Source organism: Nicotiana tabacum, chromosome 10, assembly GCF_000715075.1.
Source record: "Nicotiana tabacum cultivar K326 chromosome 10, ASM71507v2, whole genome shotgun sequence".
Classification (NCBI taxonomy): domain Eukaryota; kingdom Viridiplantae; phylum Streptophyta; class Magnoliopsida; order Solanales; family Solanaceae; genus Nicotiana; species Nicotiana tabacum.
In genome coordinates this window covers 141,862,714-141,888,894 of record NC_134089.1, presented here as the reverse complement: position 1 = coordinate 141,888,894, position 26,181 = coordinate 141,862,714, and the positions used below count along the sequence as shown (strand labels likewise).

Genomic DNA, 26,181 nt, shown 5'->3' with positions numbered 1-26,181 from the left:
TTTAATCTTTGGCACGCCCACGTTCATTGGTCAACCACTTATCTTTATTTAGACTTATTATGCACCATTATCATATTCACTTAAAGAATGGAGCAAATCAAATGAGACAAACTTCATGCTTTTTCATGAAAAATATATTATTTTTCTTTAGTCATCATTGTATCATAAATATGGTGCATTGAGACTCAAACCCAATGCCTTACCCATATAAAGGCATGTTAGGCCGTAATGAATTGGGACTCAAACCCAACTCTTATCATCATAGTGTGATGAGACTTAAACCCATCGTCTTCACCTCAACCAATGGCATCATTATATCTAGTCATCATAAGACTTTAAAATATTACCACTTCCAACAATTATAAGTGAAAAATCGTCTAGTATCTGCATCACCTTATCACATATTTAATTTGATCCAAATATTGAACTATTTTATCATAAGATATATAAAGTTAATTAACGGATAGACATAAAATCACATATCTCAATCGGGATATTAAAGCTCATCAAATATTATTGCTCCTCAAAGTTCTTATTTTTAAGGATAATATTTAAAGAAGTAATCAACTTAGATTGATGATATGTGCATTTAATTAGTTAATGGACAATGATATAACTATTATTATCTCTCATGTGTCTAAAGCAAAATATTATTTAGCGTAATATATATTTTGCTGCCAAAATTGAAGTATGTCACTTTTCTAGATTGACCACATAAAAGAATTATAAGTGCACCTAAAAAAAATTTAATATCGTAAAATCTATACCTACATAGTATCTTCATGTGTACTAATATTCTGTATGTAAGCTTATCAAAATAAATAGTTACATGTAGCTAGTGTAGTATATCATGTTATACTGCATAATAATGTATAATCATGCATATGTTAGGTGTACCCAAGTACTTAAATTCAGTAAGAAAATACACTTGAAAACAAAAACAATATCAAGTAATCTCATTATGGCCTAACATGACCAGAATGCCTTTTAATATTTCACAAAGATCTTTTAATATCATAACAAATTAATGATAGCATGATGTTATATTTGTATAAGATTAATCTTAGAACTAGGAACAAAATTAGCGGACATACACAACCATATATGCATGAAAACTTAAAATCAAAACTTACTATTTTCTAACCAAAGCAACTATAATCTTAAATTTTAACATAAACTAAATACACAATTTATGGTATAACTAAAAATAATACTCACTGCTGGACAATAAGAAGCAAACTCAATATTGATATGACATACGAAATGCCTAGGTTTTATTGGCTCAACCAACTTGATTCAAGGTTGTCGGTTATTCATAGTTCCATTATAAAATGGGCTATCGATCCTTTCAATTTGGTTAGAGCTTCGTGCTAATAACGTGTTATAAAATAAAAGCGATTTAGTAAAACATGAACAAGAAATATAAGCAATTTAGTAAAACATGAACAAGAAATATAAGCAATTTAGTAAAACATGAACAAGAAATGGAGATAGAGAGAAGGAAGAGATTTTCTTCTTCAATTATGTGTATTTTTCTATCTATTACAAGGCCTTTATATAAGCAAAAAAAGTGAAGAAAATATGTCATGGAATATGTCATTGAACATACAAAATATGTCATTGAATATGTCATTAAGCATTTGAGATGAAGATCATGGAAGAAGAGTAGACATCCACCATAATGTGATATTTATAATAACAGAGTTGTATATTTAGCTTGTTTTTTTACATGTTATCAAAGCTGAACTTTCATGTGTTTGTTCTCACACAGTAAACAAATCAGCCAAAAAAGTATAGTTCTACGGCACTATTAACTGCCTTAATATTTTGACTGAATGCTCAAATTATTTCACATTATAATGATTGTGAGCACATGATTGTTGCCTTAATTGAAATACTCCTACAGAATCCTAAGGAAATAGATTTTTCTTTTAATTATTTGCCATTTTAGGAATTTTTGCAGAATTTTCTTAATTATTTGCATTTTTTTGTGCATGTTAAATTTTTATTTAAGTCATGAAAATACAAAAATACTCTGCATTTGCATTTAGGATTTATTTGTTTTTACATTTTTTAGGTTAATTGGTAAATTAGTTGTTTTATAAAAATGAAAAATCACAAAAATGACTCACTTTGTATTTTAACCTTTTTAATTTTAAATTTTATAGTTCTTCTTTTAATTTAGGAGTTAATTAATTTTTGTAAATACTATGACGAGTAATTAGCTTAATTTGGTAAGTTAATTTAGTTTAAGAGTTAATTTATGTTTTAATTTAATTTGAAAAGAAAAGGAAAATTGAAAATTGTAAAGAAAAGAAAAAGAATCAAAAGAAAGGGTGTGATTTTGGGCCAATTCGTCACAGCCCATTTGAATTTCCCCAAACCCGTTCAGATTCGGCCCAAAACCCACTCCCCATACCCAATCCAAACCATCCGGTCTTTAGGCAATTCAAACGATGTAGTATGGGGCGAATACTACGTCGTTTGGAGTTCGATTGTTTTAAGTCAATCCTGGCCTTCCGTTTTATTTCATCCAACGACCAGGAACACTTCCCCCATTTTCATTTATAACTATCCCAATGCCATCAGATCAAACCTAAGATCAAACTCATCTCTTCAGTCTCTCTCATCTCTTCATTTGAACCCTAGCGTCGCCCTCAAAAACTTCCACCATTTCCACCGGCAACAGACCTCCGAACCCTCTCAAATTTTGACTACACAACCATCACTCACCCCCAAGTCCCAAACCACCGATATATCTCCGCTAAACCTCACCAAATCTAATCAGTTCCAAATCTAAAAAAAAGAAGAAGGAAAAGAAAATCTTTCAAATCTCCAAGTTTTCCTTGAACGATTAGGGTTAAAATTGGTGTTATTCATCTGTTCTCAATGAGAACACACAATTAATGCCAGTTTTTGCTCAAAATCGAAGGCGTTGGAGGTCCAGTCAAGTATGCTGTCAACCCGCCTATTCTAGGTATTTTCCGGCCATGTTTCTTTCTTTCATCTCTCACTTTATTCTCATCTTCATCTCCTTCTGATTCTTTATTTTTCTTTCTTGTTTTTTCTATTTTTCAATCGTCTTTGTGTATGCTAATTTCAAGTTTACGTTAGTCAACATGTCTTAGTTCTTTTGATTTTATTGTTTGATTTTTGCTCAAATTTCCTCTTGCTTTTGTCTTCTTTGGAATCAGGGCTTTAAGAGTTTTCTATAACTCTGTTGGCCCAGTTTCTTGATTGGTTTTCTATTGGTTTTGGAATTAAACTTGGGCTCTGTCAGTTAGAAGCCCAAAGAGGGGAAGGTCAATCCGGGTTCACAAGCCTAGGGTCTGTGATATGATTGTTGGGCCAACTGGACCCACGTTTGGTTCATGAGGGTAAATAACAGGGGGTTAAAGGGTATTTGGGGGAATTTAATTGAGATAATCTTTTAAAAACTGAATGGAAAACTTCCAGGAAAGAGGTGTTTGGGTTAGTTCAGTAATTGATTTTAAAATTCTGGGTTAAAAGTAAAAAATGAAAATTGGGGGAAGGGGTAATTGATAAATGATAGAGCCATTTCTGCTGCCCTAAATGCTCTCTATAAGAAGGTTGTTTCCTTCTTTGTGAAGGCAGATTTTAGACATTATAAGATTAAAAAAACTTAGAAATGACTGAGCCTTCTTTTTAGACTCTGAAAATACTGAAAATTATTTGAAATTTGTTCTTTGAGTTCCCTGATAGTCAGAATTTTAAAAAAACTCCAAAGAACTAGGCTCATCTGGGTTTAAGTTAGTTTGAAAGAAGCTGGTTTTGCTGAGTTATTGAGCTGATCTATTGTTGTTGTTCATCCCTCCCTCTCATTGCTTTTCTCTTGATTTCCAGGTATTTCTTGAGCTATGGATAGCACATGAAGTGTAAACATGCAATTTGAATGTGGAAAACAAGATGAATACAAGCTGTTCATTGAGTCTTACTTCCTTGATTCTTCCATTTCTTTAATGTTTTGTAATAGTTTAATCTTATGCGTATTATATTAGCCCTCTCATGTTGTTGTTGTGGTATAAGATGATTTGCTTCTGGCTTTCGTCTGATTCTGCTTAGAGTTTGATGTGATTTTTTTAGATTCAAGGTAGTTGCATGTTAATCTCCTGGATTTTTTTGCTACTGTTTGTATTAGAGAAGGGTTTAGTTGAGGTTTAAATTTCATATAATTATTTATAAGCTAGCTTGGGACTGAATTAAGTATGAATGCTGTACAATTTTGTTATCATGTCATTATTGCAATTGAATTCAAAACAATGTTGCTCTTAGGAGTGTAATATGGTTTAGTAGATCTTAAAGTTTCCTTCTATATCAAGCTACTGTGTACTGGTAAAGCTAATTAGGCTCAATTGGTATTTTTGAGTTTAAATATCGTCTACGTTTTTGTGTGGGCTCGATCTCGAGTTTCCCATTCTTTAGTATTTTCTTTTCATAAGGTTTGGATTTCTTTTGGGCCTAGACCTTGAGGCCACTTGAAAAATGGGAGTTATAGGCCTTATCGTGCTTGGGCTTGCTTTCCTAGCCCAACTTCTCATTTAACTGCTGCTGTCAGCTTTGCCTATAGCAGGCGTGGCCCGAATGCCTGAAAGCCCAGCATAATTCTAGTAGTTGTGTAAATATAGCTTCAAATCTTAGGTTAAAGTATTTTTTACGGTTAATTTGAGGTGTGCTATTTTCACCATATCACCCATGGCCCTCATATAAGTTATTAATTTAGTATTAAATAAGCTCGAATAACGGTAGATTACTTTAAGCGCTTAATGGTTAGTTCTAGATTGCCTCTAAATAATGCCTATTCCTTTTTAAAAAATAATTTGAGATGTGCCATGTTTAAAACCCATAATATGTAGCCCTCACAAATTCAATTCAAGAGTTAATATTCTTAAAAGTGGGTGTGCCGTCAATTGAATTCTCCATGGACCTCGCAAACTTTGTTAATAATTTGAACCTTCGTAGTTGCTTTAGGCACGTTTAACTCGGTGCGCATTTCATGTGACCCAAATTCAGTTCTTAATAATGTTAAATAGAACATGTCGCTAACCGCGGATGCATTTATGTGGCGTGGTTCAAGACATATTTTAAATAACGTTGAATCTTCCTAAAAAGCGTTTCAAAATAATTAAACGTGGTTAATAAGTTAAAAATGCACAATAGGTTTTAAACGTGTAGTAAATTAGATAATAGGCCAATTTTAATAGTTTAAGCGACCGTGCTAGAATCACGGAACCCGGGAATGTGTAATACCTTCTCCTGGGTTAACAGAATTCCTTACTTAGAATTTCTGGTTCCTAGACTTCAAAAGGAAAGTTGAATTTCCTCTATTTGGGATTTAAAATAAATAGGTAACTTGGAACACCAATTAAATATTCCAAGTGGCGACTCTAAAATTAAATAAATAATCTCATTTCGAATCATGTCACTTAAAGTGAAAAAACTCCCTTATATCCCCCTCGGGTGGTAAAAAGGAGGTGTGACAGCTCTGGCGACTCTGCTGGGGATCAAAATCGAAGGGATAAGACTCCATTGCAATAGGAGAAAGAACCATTCAATGGAAGGCCTTAGATAGATAAGAGCACCGCTAACTGCAATCATCACAATTCAAACTTCAATAGGTGGTATCAAATGGAGTTTTTGAGATTTTCATGTGAAGACTTAAAGTCGTGATTTTTCAAGATTGAACAATTCTTCTCCATGTATAAGGTTACAACTGAAGAAAAAGTATAAGTGGCGGCTTTACAGTTAGAAGGGGAGGCAATTCAATGGCACCTGTCCTTCATGAAATACAGACAATATATCCAACCTGCTACTTGGAATGAATATGTGATAGCCTTAGTTGAAAGATTTGGTACTGATTTTTATGATCCTATGGAGGAAATCAAAAAGATCAAACAATTGGGGAGTGTGAAAGAGTATCAAGCTATATTTGAAAGACATCTCACGAGGGTAAACCTATCTAAAGTAAATGCCATCAGTTGTTGTGAAAATTACACACCCTAAGACTTTGTCACAAATCTACAAGAATGCGAGAATGCAAGAAGGTTATCTTGATACTATCAAACAACCTTCACCTTTGGCAAATTCAATAATGAGTTCTGCCAAAAGAAATGCAGATCAAAGGAACAACAGTAGGGCTTTGTTACCAGCTACCAGCTATGGTAACTCTATAGGCTCTAAGGGATTTAATAGGAGAACATTGATTTTGGAAGAAATAAACGAAAAGAGAGCCAAAGGTCTCTGCTACTTCTATAATGAGAAGTATGTAATTGGCCACAAATGCAAGAATCTGAAACAATTGTACCTCCTTGAATTAGAGGAATATGAAGGGGAGAAAATACCAATAGAAGAAATGGTGGAGGAATTGGAAGATCAAGGTTTGGAGTTGAGTCTGCCAAAAGAGCAGGTGAAGATATCCATCCATGCTTTGAATGGATCTTCGGGGTACATAATCTTGAGAGTCATTGGTTACCATACCAAGAGGCCATTCAATATACTGTTGGAGACAGGAACCTATCATAATTTCATTTATCGAGAGGTGATGGAGAAATTAAGGTGTTCTATTAAATCAACAACACCCCAGTTGGTTACTCCAGCAAATGGTAATATGATGAGAGTTGATAAAGCGTGTAGTATCTCTTGGTTATTGCAAGCGGCTTAGTTCTGTGCGGAGTTTTTACTACTACCATCATGCTCCTATGAAGTGGTTTTGGGAGTACAATGGTTATTGACATTAGGAGATATCAAGATGAATTTCAGAACTCTTACCATGGAGTTCTATTACAGGGGAAGGAAGCATGTCCTTAGGGGTGCAGGAAAGCAAATTCTAACTCCTGGAGTTGGGAAGCTAACTAGACTCTCAAGTAACAAGTTTCAACTCTGTATAATTCAAGTGTTACCTGCTATGTGCAATGATAATAGGCTAGATTCATGTAGTTTGGCGACTATTTATGCCCCAACTTGACTGTGCTTCACTATTCTAGGAAGGTTAAATGACGATAGAATGGATCTAATTGTGAATTTTATGTTTTGCAGGAGCAAGTCGTGCTTATGGGGACTTAGGACAATGTTTGGAGCTAAATTAAAGCAAGGAAAGTCCCTTGGAGTTGAGTACGTGTGAAAGAAGAAAGAAAAGAAGAGATAAACAACTGATCCACTCTAGCTAGGCCAAGCGCGGCCACGCTAGAGCTGAAGAACTGGGGTAGTGTTGAAGTAGATTAGCGCGGCCCAAGCGCGACCGCGCTAGTCCAGGAAGCAGTGACAGTGTAGAATGCCATTTGCGTGGCCCATGCATGGTTTGAGTGCGGCCGCGCTAGTCACTCCAAAATGCAAAAATTTTAGGGGTAAACTAGGAAGTTTGGGGCAATTCCACTTAACCTATAAGAGGTCCAGCTCTCCCAAAAAGACGATATCAAGGTTTTTATAGTTTTGTTGAAGGCAAGAAGTGGCAAGAGGCAAGGAGGATTATTCAGCATCGAGTTCTACCTTTATTCCTTTTGTTTTTATCATTCATGATGAATTTTGCTGTTGTTATGATGAACACGATTATGAGTAGCTAATTACTTAGTGTAAGGTTTTGATGGAACCTGTTGAGGGATAAACTTCTTTTTGTGCTAATGTAGTTTGCCCTGTTTAATCTCTATTTGTTCAACTATGTTCTTGTTGTAGTTAATTGATAGGATCCTCAATTAGCTATGCCTATTTAATATGTATTACTCGGGAGAGAGTGCATATTTAGGTAGTTGTTGAACAACACCACTCCCAAAGTATACGAGGAATCAATAATCGAGGGTTTAAAGGTGGGATTAGGGATAACGAAACCTTGGGTGCGATCTAAGTGAGCTGTAATAAAAGCCAGCTAGCGTAACTCGGGAGAGTGCGCCTAGTAAATTTTCGTAATTACTCGGGAGAGATTTACGGTAGTAAGAGTGTTCATGATCGATAGAGACGATTAGGAAAATCTATACGAAATACGACAGGAAGGAAATCCATCAATAGGGGAAATCACAACCTTAGATCCTTCTCTTATCTGTTTACAACTCAGTCGTAGTTAGCTTTTAGTTTACTTAATTTTATTCAGTTATAGTTAGTAGAAATATCACCAAGTGTTATTTGAAATATCTGGGAAGTTGATTACGAAGAATTTAGTGAGTCTGAAAAAAGTAATTGGTAGGTTAATTCCCTGTGGGATTCAACTCTGGGCTAAATACCCAGATTATATTTGCAACGACCGCTTTGTCCTTTTTATAAAACATAGTTGTGCGTGATCAAATTTTGGCGTTGTTGCCGGGGAATTAAAGGTGTTATCAATTACAATTGAAAGAAATACAAAAATTCTTAGTGTAGTCAATTTTCTTCATTTTCAATCCATACATTGAAATTTTAACATTCGCTAACTTGGTTGTATAGGTGCATGCCTAGAAACTCATCGAGAACTGGTGAAGTGTTTGAATCATTATCAGATCCCGAGAATATTTTCAAGGCCTTGAATCGGGCCAACCGGAAAAACAAACAACAACAATCAACTGAACAACCTGAACCAGACATGGCAGAGCAGGTAAACAACATAAACAACAACGGGGATAACGTGGTAGACCCAACTGCGCAGGTAGTGGAGCCTCTTGTTCCAGAGGCTCCTCTGTATGACTGGGCTCAACCTACATCAGAGAATTTGGCCACTGCGATATTAGTCCCCCAGATACAAGATGAATCTTTTCAAATTACAAACAACATGTTGCACTTGTTGTAAAACAAGGGACTATTTTCGGGGTCATACATTGAAGATCCTCAACAACACTTGAAAAATTTCCTATCAATCTGCAAAACTCAAAGGTAGCCCAACGTAACTCAGGAAGCAATAAAGTTGTTGTTGTTTCCATTCTCAGTGATAAGAGCTGCCCAGACTTGGCTAAATTCACTCCATATTAATTTCATCACGACTTGGGATGAGTTAGTCAAGCAATTTGTGAATAAGTTTCATCCACCCAACAAGATTGCTCAGAAAATTGATGAAATTTTGAGCTTCAAACAGAAACCAATGGAAACATTGCAAGAAACATGGGAACGATTCAAAGGGATGTTGGTTATATGTATGCACCACGGTATTCCAGAGCAGATGTTGGGGCAGCGGTTTTACATATATATGACAGATAGCGTGAAGTCTAATGTTGATTCTTCAGTTGGTGGAGAATTCTTGAGCAAATCATGGAGAGAAAGTCAGATCTTGCTTAACAAGATGCCACGAAATTCGGGGTGGACAACTAGGAATGCACCTATCACTCCAATAGTTCACTTAGTAGCCTTAGATCCAGCTAACACTCTTGTTGAAAATATGGCCACCTTAATGACACAAATGAGCATACTCACCAAAAAAGTAAAAGAGTCAGGGCAGAAGCAGTCGGTGCACATTATAGATACAACCAATGAGGGCTTATACAAACCTTGCATTAGTCAACCAATTGGTAGCCAGTGGAATGCGGAAAGTGATCATCATCATTACCCTAAGAATATGAATTATGTATCTAATTATGGGGCCAAAGAGAGGGTGGTCAGAATTGGGCCAACAGAATCAGCCATACAGGCCAGGCCAGCCGCAACAAAACAATGGAAATATGGGAGCCATGCGACCTCACAATAATGTGGCACCCTACCAAAGGCCATAGGGGTACAACAACCAAAATTAGTAGCAGGGTTATCATCCTCCTCAGCAACAACATGGTTGGAGACACAAAGATGGGTTTGCTAGACTCGAGGCAATGATGCAGTAGGTTATTGGGTCAAATGCGAAAATGAGTGAAAGAGTAAATGCACATGAGTCAGCCATAAAGAATATTGAAGTGCAAATGGGCCAGATATCGATGTCTTTGAATAATCGTCCCCCTAGGACATTGCCTGCAGACACTCAGGTAAATCCAAAAGATCAAGGCCCAAAGCAGTTGATGGCAGTGAGTCTACGTAATGGTAGAGACCTAGACTTGGAGCAAGAGAAGGCTCGAGAAAGCAGACAGGCTGAGACACTTGTACCAGTGCCCATTGAGCTAGATGATTCAGCAAAACTAACAGAGGTGACAGTACAGCCTGCCCAGGAAGAAATCAACACACAAATTGAGGATGAGAAAGAAGCTGAGACAGCCCAGGAACCGATAGTTGAGGTGGTGTCTGACAAAGAGAAAACCCAAATCACTAGGAAGAAGAAACCTCCAGCACCATTCCCACAGAGGCTGGCCAAATACTAGAAAGATGAACAATACAAGAAATTCTTGGAGATGTTGAAACAAATTCAGGTAAATATTCCATTGATTGATGCTTTGAAGGAGATGCCTGGTTATGCAAAAATGATGAAGGATTTGATGTCCTGAAAATTCGACTTCCAAGACTTGGCCACAGTGACTTTAACTTAGACCTGTAGTGCTGTAGGGACTAGACCAGTTGCTGAAAAGTTGTCTGATCCAGGGAGTTTCATAATTCCTTGCACCATTGGTAACTTTGCCTTTGCCAAAGCACTCTGTGATTTGGGGCTAGCATAAATCTTATGCCCCTGGCGATCTATAAGAGGTTCGGGATAGGAAGAGCTAGATCCACGTCTATGTTGTTGCAGCTAGCTGACAAAACTGTGGAAAGACACTCGGGTATTTTAGATGACGTGTTGATACAGGTAGGGAAATTTGTAATCCTTGTAGATTTTGTGATTTTGGATTGTAGAGTGGATGAATAAATTCCCATAATTTTGGGAAGGCTATTCTTGGCCACAGGGCGAGCCCTCATTGATTGTGAAACTAGGGAGCTCAAGATGAGGAGATAACATTCAACGTGCAGAAATCTATGAGGCGACCAAGTGAATTTTCCAATTGTTCTCTTATTGATCCCGTGGATGTAATCGTGGAAGAGGATGATGAGAAATTGACTACTGAGGATCCTCTTGCTGCATGTCATATGAATTTAGATGAGGTTAATGGGGAAGAATTGGCAAAATGGGTGCTGACTCTTGAAGGCAAAGGCTTTTGAGAGAGATCACTTGAATTTGAGCCCCTACACTTAGAAAAAGAGAAACTCCTCCAGCCAAGCCATCCATAGAAAAACCACCAAAGCTGGAGTTGAAGCCATTGCCCGTCCATCTCAGGTATGTGTTCCTAAGACCTAACTCCATATTACCTGTTATTATCTCATCTAGTTTGTTAGATGTGCAGGCACAACAACTTTTGCAGGTACTCACGGAGTGCAAGACTGCCATTGGATGGACCATGGCAGACATTAAGGGGATCAACTCGGCATATTGTATGCATAACATTCTGTTGGAATAGGGGCACAAACCTTCTAGGGAGCACCAAAGAAGACTGAACCCCAACATGAAGGAAGTGGTGAAGAAGGAGATCATTAAGTGGTTAGATGCGGGAATCATTTTCCCCATCTCTAATAGAAACTTGGTTAGCCCGGTGCAATGTGTTCCTAAGAAGGGTGGTAGGACGGTGGTAAAAAATGATAACAATGAGCTGATCTCTACAAGAACCATCACAGACTGGAGAATTTGTATGGACTATAGGAAATTGAATCTGGCCAACCAGAAAGATCATTTCCCACTTTCCTTCATTGATCATATGCTTGATAGACTGGCGGGGAGGTCCTACTTCTATTTTCTGAATGGGTACTCAGGGTACAACCAAATCTCCATTGCACCAGAGGACAGAGAGAAGACCTCGTTCACATGCCCATATGGGATTTATGCCTTCCGAAGGATGCCTTTTGGACTATGCAATGCACCCGACACATTCCAAAGGTGCATGATGGCCATATTCACCGACATGGTTGAAGACATAATGGAGGTGTTCATGGATGATTTCTTAGTGGTAGGAAACTCATTCGATGAGTGCCTTACAAACCTGACCCGAGTGTTGAAAACGTGTATCGAGACTAGCCTTGTACTTAATTGGGAAAAAGTGTCATTTCATGGTACAAGAGGGTATAGTCTTGGGACATCTGGTATCAAGCAAGGAATTGAGGTGGATCGTCAAGTTGATATGATAGCAAATCTTCCACCCCCACATCAGTCAAGGTAATTAGGAGCTTCCTCGGGCATGCCGGTTTCTACTGGAGATTCATCAAAGACTTCTCAAAAATTCCCAACCTCTGTGTAAGTTGTTAGAAAAAGATCACCCTTTCATGTTTTCTGATGATTGCAGGGTAGCAATCGAGGAGTTGAAAAAGAGGCTAGTCACAATACCCATCATTGTTGCCCCCGACTAGGAGCAACAATTCGAACTCATGTGTGACGCTAGTGACTATGCAGTGGGGGCAGTGCTAGGACAACGAAAATACAAGATAATACACCCAATTTACTATGCCAATATATCGTTGAGTGGACCCCAACTAAACTACACTATGGCTGAAAAGGAAATGCTGGTTGTGGTGTTCGCATTCAGCAAGTTCAGATCATACTTGATTGGATCTAAGGTAATTGTATATACTAATCATGCTGCTCTCAAGTACTTTATTGAAAAGAAGGAGTCCAAATCACGCCTCATTCATTGGGGGCTGCTACTGCAAGAGTTCGACCTAGAGATTTATGACCGTAAGGGCACGGAAAACCAGGTTGCTGATTATCTATCGTGACTTGAAGGAGCTGAAAACTCAGTTGAGGCAGAGGATATTCTGGAAACCTTTCCAGATGAGCAGCTACTCGCCACAGCCTTGAGGAAGTGCCATAGTATGCAGACATTGCAAATTACTTGGCAAGCAGTATAGTTCCCTATAACCTTTCTTCTGTGCAAAAGAAAAAGTTTTACCGTGATTGCGGCATGTATTGCTGGGATGAACCTTATCTGTTTAGAATTTGTATTGACAATATGATCCGGAGGTGTGTCCCTAAGATAGAACAATCTTCTGTTTTGCACGCATATCACGCATCGGCATATGGCAGACATTTTGGAGGAGTCAGGATGGCATCAAAAGTTCTAGAAGCCGGGTTCTACTGGCTAACCTTGTTTAAGGATGCACATCAGAGGTGAAGGGCTATGATGAATTTCAGCAAACCGGGAACATATCCCGTCGCCATGAGATGCCCATGAACCCAATTCAAGAGGTTTAAGTGTTCGATGTATAAGGGATAGACTTCATGGGCCCCTTCGTCAGCTCCTTTGGCAATAAGTACATACTTGTTGCTGTAGATTACGTGTCCAAATGGGTGGAAGCTGCAGCACTCCCCACCAATGATGCAAGGGTAGTGGTGGGGTTTTTGAAGAAGAATATATTCACCTGTTTCAGGACCCCGAGAGCTATTATCAATGACAGAGGCACTCACTTCTGCAATCGAGTCTTCGAGAAATTGCTAGCAAAGTACAATGTGCACCACAAGGTGGCAACCCCATATCATCCTCAGACCAGTGGATAGGTCGAAGTGTCGAATAGAGAAATAAAGAGTTTGCTGACGAAAACTGTGAATGCCACAAGAAATAATTGGGCAAAAAAGTTAGATGATGCTCTCTGGGCCTACAGAACCGCTTTCAGAACACCAATTTGTATGTCACCATGCAAGTTGGTGTTTGGGAAGACCTATCACTTGCCAGTGGAACTAGAACATTAAGCTTGGTGGGCAATGAAACATCTAAATCTGGATATTGAGGTTGCGGGAACAAATAGAGTCACAGAATTGCATGAGCTAGACGAGTTCTGATTTCTTTCTTTCGAGAGCACGAGGTTATACAAGAAGAGAATGAAGAGGTTGCATGACAAGAACTTTGTTGAGCGAACTTTCAATCCCGGAGACATGGTGTTGCTTTATAACTCAAGATTAAGGCTATTTCCGGGTAAACTCAAGTCATGATGGTCTGGACCATTTTGAGTGGTCGAAGTGCTCCCTTCAGGTGCCATAGAGATTGCCTCAGAGAAAGATTCCCACATATTTAGAGTGAATGAGCAAAGATTGAAACCATATATGGGCATGGATAAAACCAAGGAAGTGTTAGTGATCCATCTGACTGAACCTCAAAGGTCAAGCGAGCCTTAAATGTGCTCATCTGCATTGTGTCGCGACGTTAAATCAGGTGCTTCATGGGAGGTAGCCCATTGATTTGTTATATTTGTCGTGCCACAACATTAACTAAGGAGCTTGTTGGGAGGCAACCCAATGCATAGTGACTTTAGTATAGTTAGAATTTGTTATTTTTTATTTTAATAAGTACTAACCAGTGCAGGTGAGCTTGGGCAAGTGATAAGTCCATCAGACGCTGAAAGAATAGGTAAAAAAAATCAAAAAAATCTCGAGGCCCAGTAGTGCGGGAGCGCTCAGACCGTGCTAGTGACTGCGCATATGGCAAAATATTCTGCCTCAGATTTCTTCCCAGTAGTGCGGGTGCGCTCAGACCGTGCTAGTGACCGCGCATATGGCAAAGTGTTCTATTTCACTAGCGCGGCCGCGCTCGGACCGCGCTAGTTCCGATCTGCCTGCCACTTTGTATAAGTTAACATTTTTTATATTTTCTTATTTTGTTATTTAATTGTCTTAATATTTTTTACCCCAACCCTAACTTTTCCCCTCTTCTCCTATCACACATCAACTCCCCCTCCCTCCCCCCACGACTAAGAACCCCCCCACAACTAAAAAAACTATTCCCCTCCCTCTCCACTCAAACACGCCAAATGAGCAGGTGGCAGAAGCTTCAGGACTATCTAGGGTTGGTCGAGTTACCCGGTTAGCAGCCTTAGAGCAGGAGGTGGCAGGGTTGCATACCTCGGTCGCTAACTTAGGTACGCGTATTGATGCGGTGGCCACCCAGCAGGTTAAATCTAAGAAGAAAATAATGGGCTGGCTGCGAGCTCTGGGTCGTGCATGTCATCTGGACCCAGGGATGGTCTCCGATCAAGATTGATCAATCAGGGAAGTTCCTTTACCTAACATTTCTTTATTTTGTATGCCATAAGGACATGTCTTCTTTTTAAGTGTGGGGTGGGGGATACTTCGGTGTATGTGTATATATGTAAGAACATGATTGTTTTATGTTTTCTTTTGTTTTGTGGCTTTGAGTAGCAGTAGAATTAGGTGAGTCAACTTGTCCCAACGACGAATCTCATTCTGCGGGGTTCTTGAGGGTCTAAGTCGACCTTTAAAAAAAATAGAAATATGTTGAACTCTTTCTGATGACAGATCTTCTAGACAGTTTCTTGAGGGATGTAAGTCTAAAGAAAATATCAAAAAGATTTTCTATTTTAGGTAGTATAGTAACTCCCCCTTGGTTTTTCTTTGTGCCGCGGTTCTTTTCCAAGGGTTTTGCTTGAACCGGGTGTAGTTAGTTTTTGTTTATTTTGTTTCTAGTTTTTATTTGGTAATTATGGGATATGAGTTGAGATAGGAAGAAAATCCCTTAGGATTGATACACTTGAACACAGTAGATACTAGAGTGTGACGCTTAGTCTCAGTTGTTGATTCTTGTTAGAGTGCCTTAACTTGTATGTTTGTAACTGAGTTGAGTACTCAAATGAGAGTTTTTGATAAGCCAATCTGGACTGAGTCATGTGCCATGTGTGTGTGAGTTGTATTGTATTCTATGCTCTGTATTTGATGCCTAGAACTTGCCCTGTATATTTGCAAAGCGAAATAGTAGCCTTATTCAGTTTTAGAAGTGATTTAGGCATTTGTTTATGAAGCAAGATATATAAAGTAGACCCACCTAAATGTGATACATCGTAGTTAACTCCGTTGAGCCTATAAGAATGTTTCTTTGGCAACCACATTACAAACCTTACTCAATTGTTTGAATGGCCCATCTGTTTGAACCCATTTACCTCCCATGAGCACTTGAATGGTTATGAAATATGCAAAAGTTAAAGTTTGGGATGGCAGTTTGGTTTTTGAGTAGAACCGATGAAATAAAAGGTGCAGTGTTTTGAAAAATAAAAGAATAAACGCCACTTAAAAAGAAAAAAAAAAGAGAAAAGAAAATAAGTAAATGTAGTCCTTGATAAGTGGTGACTTGGTACAATTGCACCTAAAGGAGTTTGGGGTATTATAAATAGAAGTGTGGTGGAATGTCTGGTCTGACATAAGTATGGTTCTGAATGCGAAAGTGATTGCATTAAAAGTGCTGAGGGAGGTTAGTCAGTATATCCAAATATATCCTACCCGTAGCTTAGCCTATATTACAACCAAATGAAGTCCTAATTGATCTTAGACTGAATGAGCTTGATTAGTAGAGTAGTACACTACGGGCAAGCCTATAGTGCATCTTTGTGGCATATGAATGTTCTTTCTAAGAGTGAGTGAATTTTGTCTATCTAAGTTCCTAATTGTTCTTAATATTATTACTTATGGAACTACTCTCTTGTATGATGTGAGGGCATTTGATTCACGAAGGAAAGGTAAGTCTTGACCTCTGTATAGAGTAATTTGAGTAAGTATGAATATTGCACGGCACGTGAGAGTCGACTCTTGAGGCAAAGATTTTACACTACTAGACGCAACTTTGGTGATATGTTCTTGGTGTAATACGTTAGGGAAAAGCTTAGTGAAGGAACCGTTATAGAGTATGGTGGATTTCTCGGGGACTAGTAATGATTTAAGTGTGGGGTGTTCATAATAGGCTAGATTCATATAGTTTGGTGACTATTTATGCCCCAACTTAATTGTGCTTCACTGTTCTAGGAAGGTTAAATGACGATAGAATGGCTCTAATTGTGAATTTTATATTTTGCAGGAGCAAGACGTGCTTATGGGGACTTAGTACAGTATTTGAAGCTAAATTAAAGCAAGGAAAGCCCCTCGGAGTTGAGTACGTATGAAAGAAGAAAGAAAAGAAGAGATAAACAACTGATCCACTCAAGTGTAGGCCAAGCGTGGCCTAGAGCAGAAGAACTGGTGTAGTGTTGATGTCGATTAACGTGGCCCAAGCGCGGTCACGAGAGCGACCGCACTAGTCCAGGAAGCAGCGACAGTGTAGAATGTCATTTGTGCAGTCCATGCGTGGTTCGAGTGTGGCCGCGCTAGTCACTCCGAAACGCAGAATTTTAAGAGTAAACTTGGAAGTTTGAGGGAAATTCCACTTAACCTATAAGAGGTCCAGCTCGCCCAAAAAGAGGATATTAAGTTTTTAATAGTTTTGTTGAAGGCAAGAAGATGCAAGAGGCAATGAGGATAATTCGGCATCGAGTTCTACCTTTATTCCTTTTGTTTTTATCATTCATGATGAATTTTGTTGTTGTTATGATGAACATGATTATGAGTAGCTAATTATTTAGTCTAAGGTTTTGATGGAACCTATTGAGGGTTGAACTTCTTGTTGTGTTAATATAGTTTGCCCAATTTAATCTCTATTTTTTCAACTACGTTCTTGTTGTAGTTAATTGATAGGATCCTCAATTAGCTGTGCCTATTTAATATGTATTACTTGGGAGAGAGTGAATATTTAGGTAGTTATTGAACAAAACCACTCCCAAAGTATATGAGGAATCAATAACTGAGGGTTTAAAGGTGGGATTAAGGATAACAAACCATGGGTGTGATCTAACTGAGCTGTAATAAAAGCCAGCTAGCGTAACTCGGGAGAGCACATCTAGTAAATTGTCGTAATTACTTGGGAGAGATTTACGGTAGTAAGAGTGCTCATGATCGATAGAGACGATTAGGCAAATCTATACGAAATACGACAGGAAGGGATTCCATCAATAGGGGAAATCACAACCTTAGATCCTTCTCTTATCTGTTTACAACTCAGTCATAGTTAGCTTTTAGTTTACTTAATTTTATTCAGTTATAGTTAGTAGAAATAACACCAAGTGTTATTCGAAATATCTGGGAAGTTGGTTACGGAGAATTGAGTGAGTTTGACAAAAGTAATTGGTAGGTTAATTCCTTGTGGGATTTAACTCTGGGCTAAATACATTGATTATATTTGCAACGACCACTTTGTCTTTTTTATAAGGCATAGTTGGGCGTGATCATGCACATCTGTGTTCAATGAGATAAAGAAACACCAACTATTTGCTAAGCATAACAAGTGTTTCTTTGGAGTAGACAATATAGAGTACTAGGGGCATTTCATTACTATTGAAAGAGTATCAACAGACCCTCAAAAGAAAGAATCTGTGAAGAACTGCATCTTCCCACTACTATCAAACAACTAAGAGGATTCTTATGTCTAGAAGGGTATTACAGGAAGTTTATAAAAGGATTTGGGATCATCAGTAAGCCACTAACTAATTTCCTTTAAAAAGACAACTCAAATGGTTACCTGCTACCTCTACAACTTTTGAACAATTGAAATCTGCTCTTACTCAAGCACCAGTCCTGGCATTACCTGATATTAATAAAACCTTAATGGTAGAAACTAATGCAAGTGGACAAGGAATAGGTGTTGTCCTCATGCAACAGGACCATCATATTTCTTTTATCAGCAGAGCTCTTTCATCTAGATATGCTGCTCTCCCAATTTATGGCAGTGAGTTGTTAGCTATTGTTCATGCTTTAACCAAGTGGTCTCAATACTTGCTTGGCAAGAAATTCATTATCAGAAATGATCAAAGATCTCTCAAATTTCTAATGGAACAGAAGCTCCACACTAATTCTCAGTTGATGTGGTTAAGAAAGCTGATGCCCATTGACTATGCCATTGAGTACAAGAAAGGAATTGAAAACAAAAATGTTGATGCTCTTTCGAGGGTATCTGGGGCTGAAGTATTTTCATTAGTCATCTCAACTACTAGCTCAGAAATATTACAAGCTATAGCCCACAATTGGGACACAGATCCTGAGCTAAAAGCAATCATTGAACAACTAAAGGTGGATCCTGCAGCTCACATATAGTTCATTTGGAATCAGGATCAATTGAGGAGAAAAGGCAAATTAGTAGTTGGCAAAGTACTACAACTTAGATTGGACACCATTTCTTTGTGGCATTCTACACCCCAAGGTGGTCACTCAAGAATCGAGGCAACATTGAAGAGAATTTTGACCTTGTTCTACTGGACGAGCATAAGAGAGGATGTAAAGCTCTTTGTTTAGAAGTGTGATGGCTGTCAAAGAAATAAGTCTGACTTAGCAGCGTATCCTAGTCTCCTACAACCTCTTCCAATTCCAGAAGTGGTATGGTCTCAAATCAGTATGGATTTCATTGATGGATTACCTAAGTCAAAGGATATGAGGTAATACTAGTCATAGTATATAGGTTGACTAAATATGGCCACTTTATACCATTTAACACCCTTATACTGCTCAATCTGTAGCGAGAGTGTTTATGGAAGTCACATACAGACTTCATGGTCTACCAGATTCCATTGTGAGTGACAAGGACACAGTGTTCTTAAATTCCTTTTGGCAGGTACTACTCACAATACAAGGAGTCCAGTTACACCATCATCTTACCACCCACAAACTAATGGGCACACTAAGGGTCTAAATAGATGCCTAGAGACATATTTGAGATGCTTTTGCTCTGAGGAAGCTACTGACTGGCATTCTTATCTATACATGGCTGAGTATTGGTACAATACTTTCTTTCATTCAGCCATAAAAACCACCCCTTGTGAGGCCCTCTATGGAAGACCACCACCCCAGCACTTGCCTTATCTACCAGGTGAATCAACTTCAGCTGATGTAGACAACACTCTGATCAACAGAGAATTGAAGTTGCAACTGTTGCAGCACCACTTGTTGAGAGCCTAGCTAAGAATGAAGTAGCAAGCCAACTCTCATAGGAGTGACATGAACTTTGAAGTAGGGTATTGGATTTATTTCAAGACTCAACCTTAAGGTTGGTGAGCATTACTGCTCAACCATTCCATAAACTGTCTACTAAATACTATAGACCATTTCAGATTATTAGGAAGGTGGGAGTTGTGGCCTACACTTTACTATTTCTCCCATCATTAAAAATACACCTCCACTATACATAGTAGTGGATCATGAAGCAATTAATTTCAATTAAAGCAGGTAAGGGTGAAATTAGTAATTAAGAAACTTAATCATAATAAAAACAATTTTATACTCAATGAATGTAAGGACCCAAGAACCCTAAAAGGCCAACTTTCCACAAATAAGCCCGAGCACATACTCGTCACCTCGCGTACACGGACTACAATTAGCATAGAAGACTCAAATCCCAAGTGGTAGTTCCTCCACACGAAGCTAGGCAAGATACTTACCTCATACAAGATAGACCGATACTCTAAAATAAATTTCTCGGGGGAAAAGACCTCTGGACAGCTCAAAACTAGCAAAAATAACTTACAAACATAAATAAAATTCATAAGAAACTATTCCGGGTCATAAAGCCTCAATCTTTATCAAAATCTAAAAATGCAACCCAAAAATTGACCCCGGGCCCGCACCTCAGAACTCGGCAAATTTTACAAAATTCGAACACCCATTCCGATACGAGTTCAACCATACAAAAATTATCAAATTTCGATACCAATTCGCCCCTCAAATCATCATTTTTCATTGTGAAAGCTTTCTTCAAAAATCCCCATTCTCTTCACTTAATAATACAAATTAAATGATAAAATCTTGAAATATAATAAATTCTAGGTGAAGAACACTTACCCAATCATTTTGCTTGAAAACCCCACAAATAATCACTCAAACCTGACCTCTAGAACTCCAAAAATGGTGAAAATGGCAAACCCTCGGAATAGATAATGTTTATATTCTGTCCAGGTCACAAGCATCGCGAACGAGGAAGAATGATCGCGTTCGCGAAGACGAAAAAGTGAAGGCTGCCAAGATGTGGTTCATGAATGCAACTGGTCGCTTGCGAATGCGGAGAGGAAAATAAAGGATGCCTAGTTTGTACTACGCAAACGCGACAACACACTCGTTAATGCAGAGAGGAAAAATTGGTCGTCCAGTTCTAAACTATGCGAGAGTGAGAACGCGAAGAATTGAGTGACAGGACTTCGTGACCGTGAGAGCAAGAATGCGAACACGAAGAAGAAATACTTCATCCATTTAAATAACACTACACAAACGCGATGGAAGTGACACAAACACAATTAAGGAAACTAGATGACAGAAAACAGCAGTCCAAAAATAGAAGGAAATGACTCGTATCCTATCCGAAACTCGCCCGAAGCCCCTGGGACTCTATCTAAACATACCAACAAGTTTCATAACCTAACACAGACTCGCTCGAGGTCTCAAATCACATAAAAAAATATTGAAACTAAGAATCGCACCATGAATCAAACTTATGAACTTTTTGAAAATACAAGAGGGGGGGGGGTGAATTGCTTATTGTTAAACTTAATATCTAGCAGTTGACTAGTTTTACGATTACTCGATTGGATATAAGAACTTGATACTAGTAAAGACAGAATTTAAGTTGCAGAATTTAAATGTAGGAATTAAAGACACCAGAGTTTTTATACTGGTTCGGATTCAATGTGAATCCTAGTCCAGTCCCCTTGGGTTGCAAGGGAGTTCATTTTCAATGAATTAGTTTCTTCGAGAGTACAGAGAATGGTGTGGTCTACACCGATCGCTTAATTCCTATTTCACTCATTTCATTTGATACAATGCTTCACTAGTGTTGTTCTCTCTTGTTTCTCTAACTTGTTACACAGCAGATCTAGTAGAGCTACAATGTTTGTTTGTAGTAGAATAAAAAGAAGGTATTTGGTTCGATCAAAGTATGTGGTTCTAGGGTACAGATACAAGTTTAAATACTTTGAGAGAGTCTTGGTTTCTGGAGAGATTTTCCAACATAAGAGATTTGATCCTTGGAGAGAAATTGATTTTTCCAAGAATAAGGTCATACAATAACGGCTATAATTATGAGATCCTTGATTGATATTCCATTTATGCTTCCCAAGATCTTGCACCTTCCAGATTTAGATACGCTCGACTTGATTGATTCCTTAAGTTTAGGATTGATTGATTCCGTCTTGGCTTTGATTGATTTCTCTAATACCGGATTGCTTTTCTTGATTCCTTCCATCTCGTTGTTGTCCATTGATTTCGTGATCTTTGCTAATATCGGATTGCTTTCCTTAAGTTTCCTGATTGATTGCTAACATCTCGTAGTTACTCCTTGATTCCTTGATCTTCTATAATTGATTCCTTCAGTCTTTGAATTGATGTCCATGAGTTCCTGCATAGATATATTATTTGCATCATTAAAATCAGATCTAACAATCTCCCCCTTTTTGATGATGACAAAATAATATATATGTATAAACAACAGTTGCCTTTCCTGTGTTATACTCCCCCTTAATGTATGCAGTTGACTGGTCCATGGTACTCCCCATTAATTCATGCAGTTGATTGGTCCATGGTGATAGATGGTGCAGTCGACTCCTGTTGCAGAGGATGCTAACGTACACTTACCCTTTAGTCGACTGACTTTGTATACCTGTGTAGATACATACATATATCCTTCTCCCCCCTTTTTGGCATTAGCAAAGAAGGAATAGTCAAAGCAAACTACGAACTAAAACAAGGTATATAACATTATGAAACAGAGTTATAGTCCAAAAAGCAACCAGAGAAAAACAAGAAACAAAAACAAAAATTGTCCAATGACTGATGTAATAGTCTTAAAACAGCACAACAAAAAAATTGTCTCAAGCAACCACATTAACAATGCAGAAAGTAAGTAAGAGTATTGCAGATGGCTTCCTTTAATTGGTCAAAGCTGGCATTGGTTGAGATGCTCATTCTATCAAACCTGTCATGAATCTCCCTGAAAGCCTTGACAACGTTCTCCCTTACTCTAAGAACGACAACTCTTATCTTGGACACATCAAACCCTATTTCTTTGGAGATGGCATAAATGTCACCAACAGTTGACTGAGTGGCTGTGATGAGATCTTTAATTTTAGAGGGTTGAATGTCAATGGCACGAAGCTTCTCAGCAAGATCAGGATCACTAGGACTAGGATGAGAGGCAGAATATTTGGGTTTGGGATCTATTGGAGCATGCTTTACTTCGCCTTCGTGCTTCTTAACCCATGAGCCTTTCACACTCACATATCCCATACTTGCAAAATCTCTAGAATTTTAAGATTTTGAAACCGTGATAAAGGGATAAACAGACAGGGAAATTTGGCGGCTTCCAGGATGTGAGTAATGGCCATACCATAGGGTAGACTGGTGGGATCTTCTGCACTTTCAATCATGAAGTTAATGACCTAGGAGGATAACTTGACTTTGAGTTTGGTCACAAGACAATACACCAAGAAGGTGTCTCTTTGAGAGATGGTAGAGAAGGAACCAGTGTGAGAAAGCAGAGTAGTTGTTATGATATAAGCCAGGACTCGAGTTTCAAAACTAACATCACTGGGGCCTAACTGATTGGGAAGGGATTCAGAGGAATACTCAGCAATACATCGTTTAGCTTGATCAAAGGAGATTTCAAAATCATTGGGTCGGGTATTTTTGAAAAGCATGGGAAAATCAGAACATTTACACTGAAAGAGTGAATCAAACATGGCACAATCAAGGGCAATGCGCTTACCTAACACTAAGGATTCCAATTTATCAGGTTTACTAGAACAAAAATTAGCATAAAACATCTTTACTAGGGGTTCATAGACCTTAGGCGGAGGAATAGAGAGGAACTTAGACCACCCTTGATGAACAAAAAGATTTTTTACCTTACAATTTAAGGCTTCCATGTCGTCAAGGTCGACTACCCTTCCATGAACAATGGGCTTGTTTTTCAAAGCGATGAAAAGATCCATGTTTGGAGAATCCCAGAAATTTAGGTCAGATTCTAGGGAGCCAGAAAGATCTATCTTGGATTTATTTGGAGTGGAGGAAATAGGGGGGTCTTCCATAGGTCATTTTCCTAAAGCTTTTTCTCCTAAGATTTGAGAATGATCAGACAAATCACCCTGCGAAGAAGCGAAACCCTCTGAATGGTCGGACCCTAGCTCTACTTGTTCTGGGGGAATAGAAAGGGGTTTTGCTTTGGAATGGGTACTTTTTCTTGTGGAGGTAGATGGGTTCTTGGAGTGTTTATCCATTAAAGGATAGTGGTTTGAGCAGAGCTTCGGAGAAGGGTTTTCTATATGATAGAGATAAAAGTGATTGAAAAGAGATCTTTGCCTTAAAAAGAGGGATTCTGAACCTTCTGACGGTTGAGTACAGAAAAGGAAAAAGGCTTCAGTTGAATAGACGTGATGATTGGCTTTCCATCTTTGAACGGCGCAATTGATGTGAAAGAAGAGGAAAAGAGAGGGAAAACGGAGGCGTAATTAATGAAAAAGTAAGAGACAATTATTAAACCTACAAAAGTAACCGGATTACACATATGTCCTACAAATTATTATTAATGCAAGTAATTCCAAGTAATTTTCTCAAAGCACAAAACATATCCTCTAATAAAGGCTTAGTAAAAATATTTGCTAATTGATCAGTTGTTCCAACAAAAGATATTTTTACGTCTCCCTTAAGAACATGATCTCTAATAAAATGATGCTTGATGTCTATATGCTTTGCTCTAGAATGATGCATAGGATTCTTTGAAAGACATATAGCACTAGAATTATCACAGAAGATTTGAATAGGCTTAAAAAATAATTCATAGTCACCAAGTTGATGAGACATCCACAGTAGTTGTGCACAACATTGTCCAATAGCAATGTATTCAGTTTCAGTTGTGGATAGTACAACTGATCCTTGTTTTTTACTATTCCAAGATATTAAAGCTTTGCCAAGCAATTGACATGTCCCACTCATGCTTTTTTTGTCTTCCTTATCACCTGCAAGATCAGCATCTGAAAAACCTTCTAAATTAAAAGTGTTAGAACGAGGATACCATAATCCATGAGAGACAGTTCCAATATGATATCGAATAATTCTTTTTACTGCAGTCATGTGAGACTCCTTAAGAGGTGACTGAAACCTGGCACATTTACAAACACTGAACATAATATTTGGTCGACTAGCAGTTAAATAAAGAAGAGAACCAATCATTCCACGATACTTAGTTTCATCAACAGATTTTCCCTGTTCATCTTTGTCGAGACTTGTTGAAGGACTCATTGGTGTGACAATAGCTTTGGCACTGCTCGTGCCGAATTTTTGGATCGGATCCTTTGTGTATTTAGTCTAACACATGAATGTTCCGTCTTCAAATTGTTGAATTTGAAGTCCAAGAAAGAACGTCAGTTCTCCCATCATACTCATTTCGAACTCACTTTGCATAAGATTTGAAAATTCCTTGCACATAAGAGGATTAGTACTACCAAATATAATATCAATATAAATTTGAATAATGAGATTACCTTCTGATGATCTTTTAATAAATAGAGTATTATCTACTTTACCTTTTGTAAACCCATGATCAATTAGAAAAGAGCTTAATCTTTCATACCATGCTCGTAGAGCTTGCTTCGTCTGTACAGTGCTTTAGTTAGCTTTTACACATGATATAGGAAATCTGAGTCTACAAACCCAAGGGGTTGCTTCACATATACTTCTTCTTCAACGAAACCATTTAAGAAGGAACTTTTAACATCCATCTAAAATAACTTGAATCCTTTAAATGATGCATATGCCAATAGAATATGTATAGATTCCAGACGAGCTATTGGGACAAAGGTTTCAGCATAGTCGACTCCTTCTTGTTTTGAATATCCTTGAGCAACTAATCTGGCTTTGTTTATTATGACTTTTCCATCCTCATTTAGCTTATTTCTGAAGACCCACTTTGTCCCTATCACATGAATGTTTTCAGGTTTGGGTATCAGCTTCCATACTTGATTTTTGTCGAATTGATCTAACTCATCCTGCATCGCTTGCATCCAACTTGAGTATTTAAGAGCTTCCTCTATTTTCTTTGGCCCAATCTGAAAGATCAGTGCTATGTTTGCTTTCTTCTTGAGAGCTCCCCTGGTTTTCATTCCTTCATTTGGATCTCCTATGATGAATTTTTGAGGATATTCAGGTTCACTTCTCCATTCGTTTGGGCGAACTGTATGAGTAGTCGACTCCTTCGGTGGTTCTGGTGGATTGTTGCTAGTTTCATTAGTTGACTCTATCACGACGTCAGATCCATCAGTCGACTTTTGTGATTTGCTTGTCTCCTGATTTTCTTGAATTTGATCTTCATCACCTGCAATAATACTTTTCTCGACTGAGGAGTTATTTTCATCAAATATAATATGCATAAACTCTTCCACACACATCGTGCATTTGTTGTATACTCTAAAGGATCTACTATTTAATGAGTGACCCAG

At 38.1% G+C, this 26,181-nt stretch overlaps 1 protein-coding gene across 1 annotated transcript; it reads right to left on the bottom strand.

The window, feature by feature from the left end:
- Window positions 1-24,256: 24,256 nt before the first annotated feature.
- LOC142165427 (secreted RxLR effector protein 161-like) lies at window positions 24,257-24,985 on the bottom strand. Its single transcript, XM_075223985.1, has one exon. The coding sequence runs from the start codon at window positions 24,983-24,985 to the stop codon at window positions 24,257-24,259; it is 729 nt and encodes a 242-aa protein (XP_075080086.1).
- Between the last annotated feature and the right edge of the window lie 1,196 nt (window positions 24,986-26,181).

What these genes read in the sequence shown, in the direction of transcription:
- LOC142165427 (XM_075223985.1), bottom strand. Translation starts at nt 24,985, where the DNA reads ATGAGTCCTTCAACAAGTCTCGACAAAGATGAACAGGGAAAATCTGTT.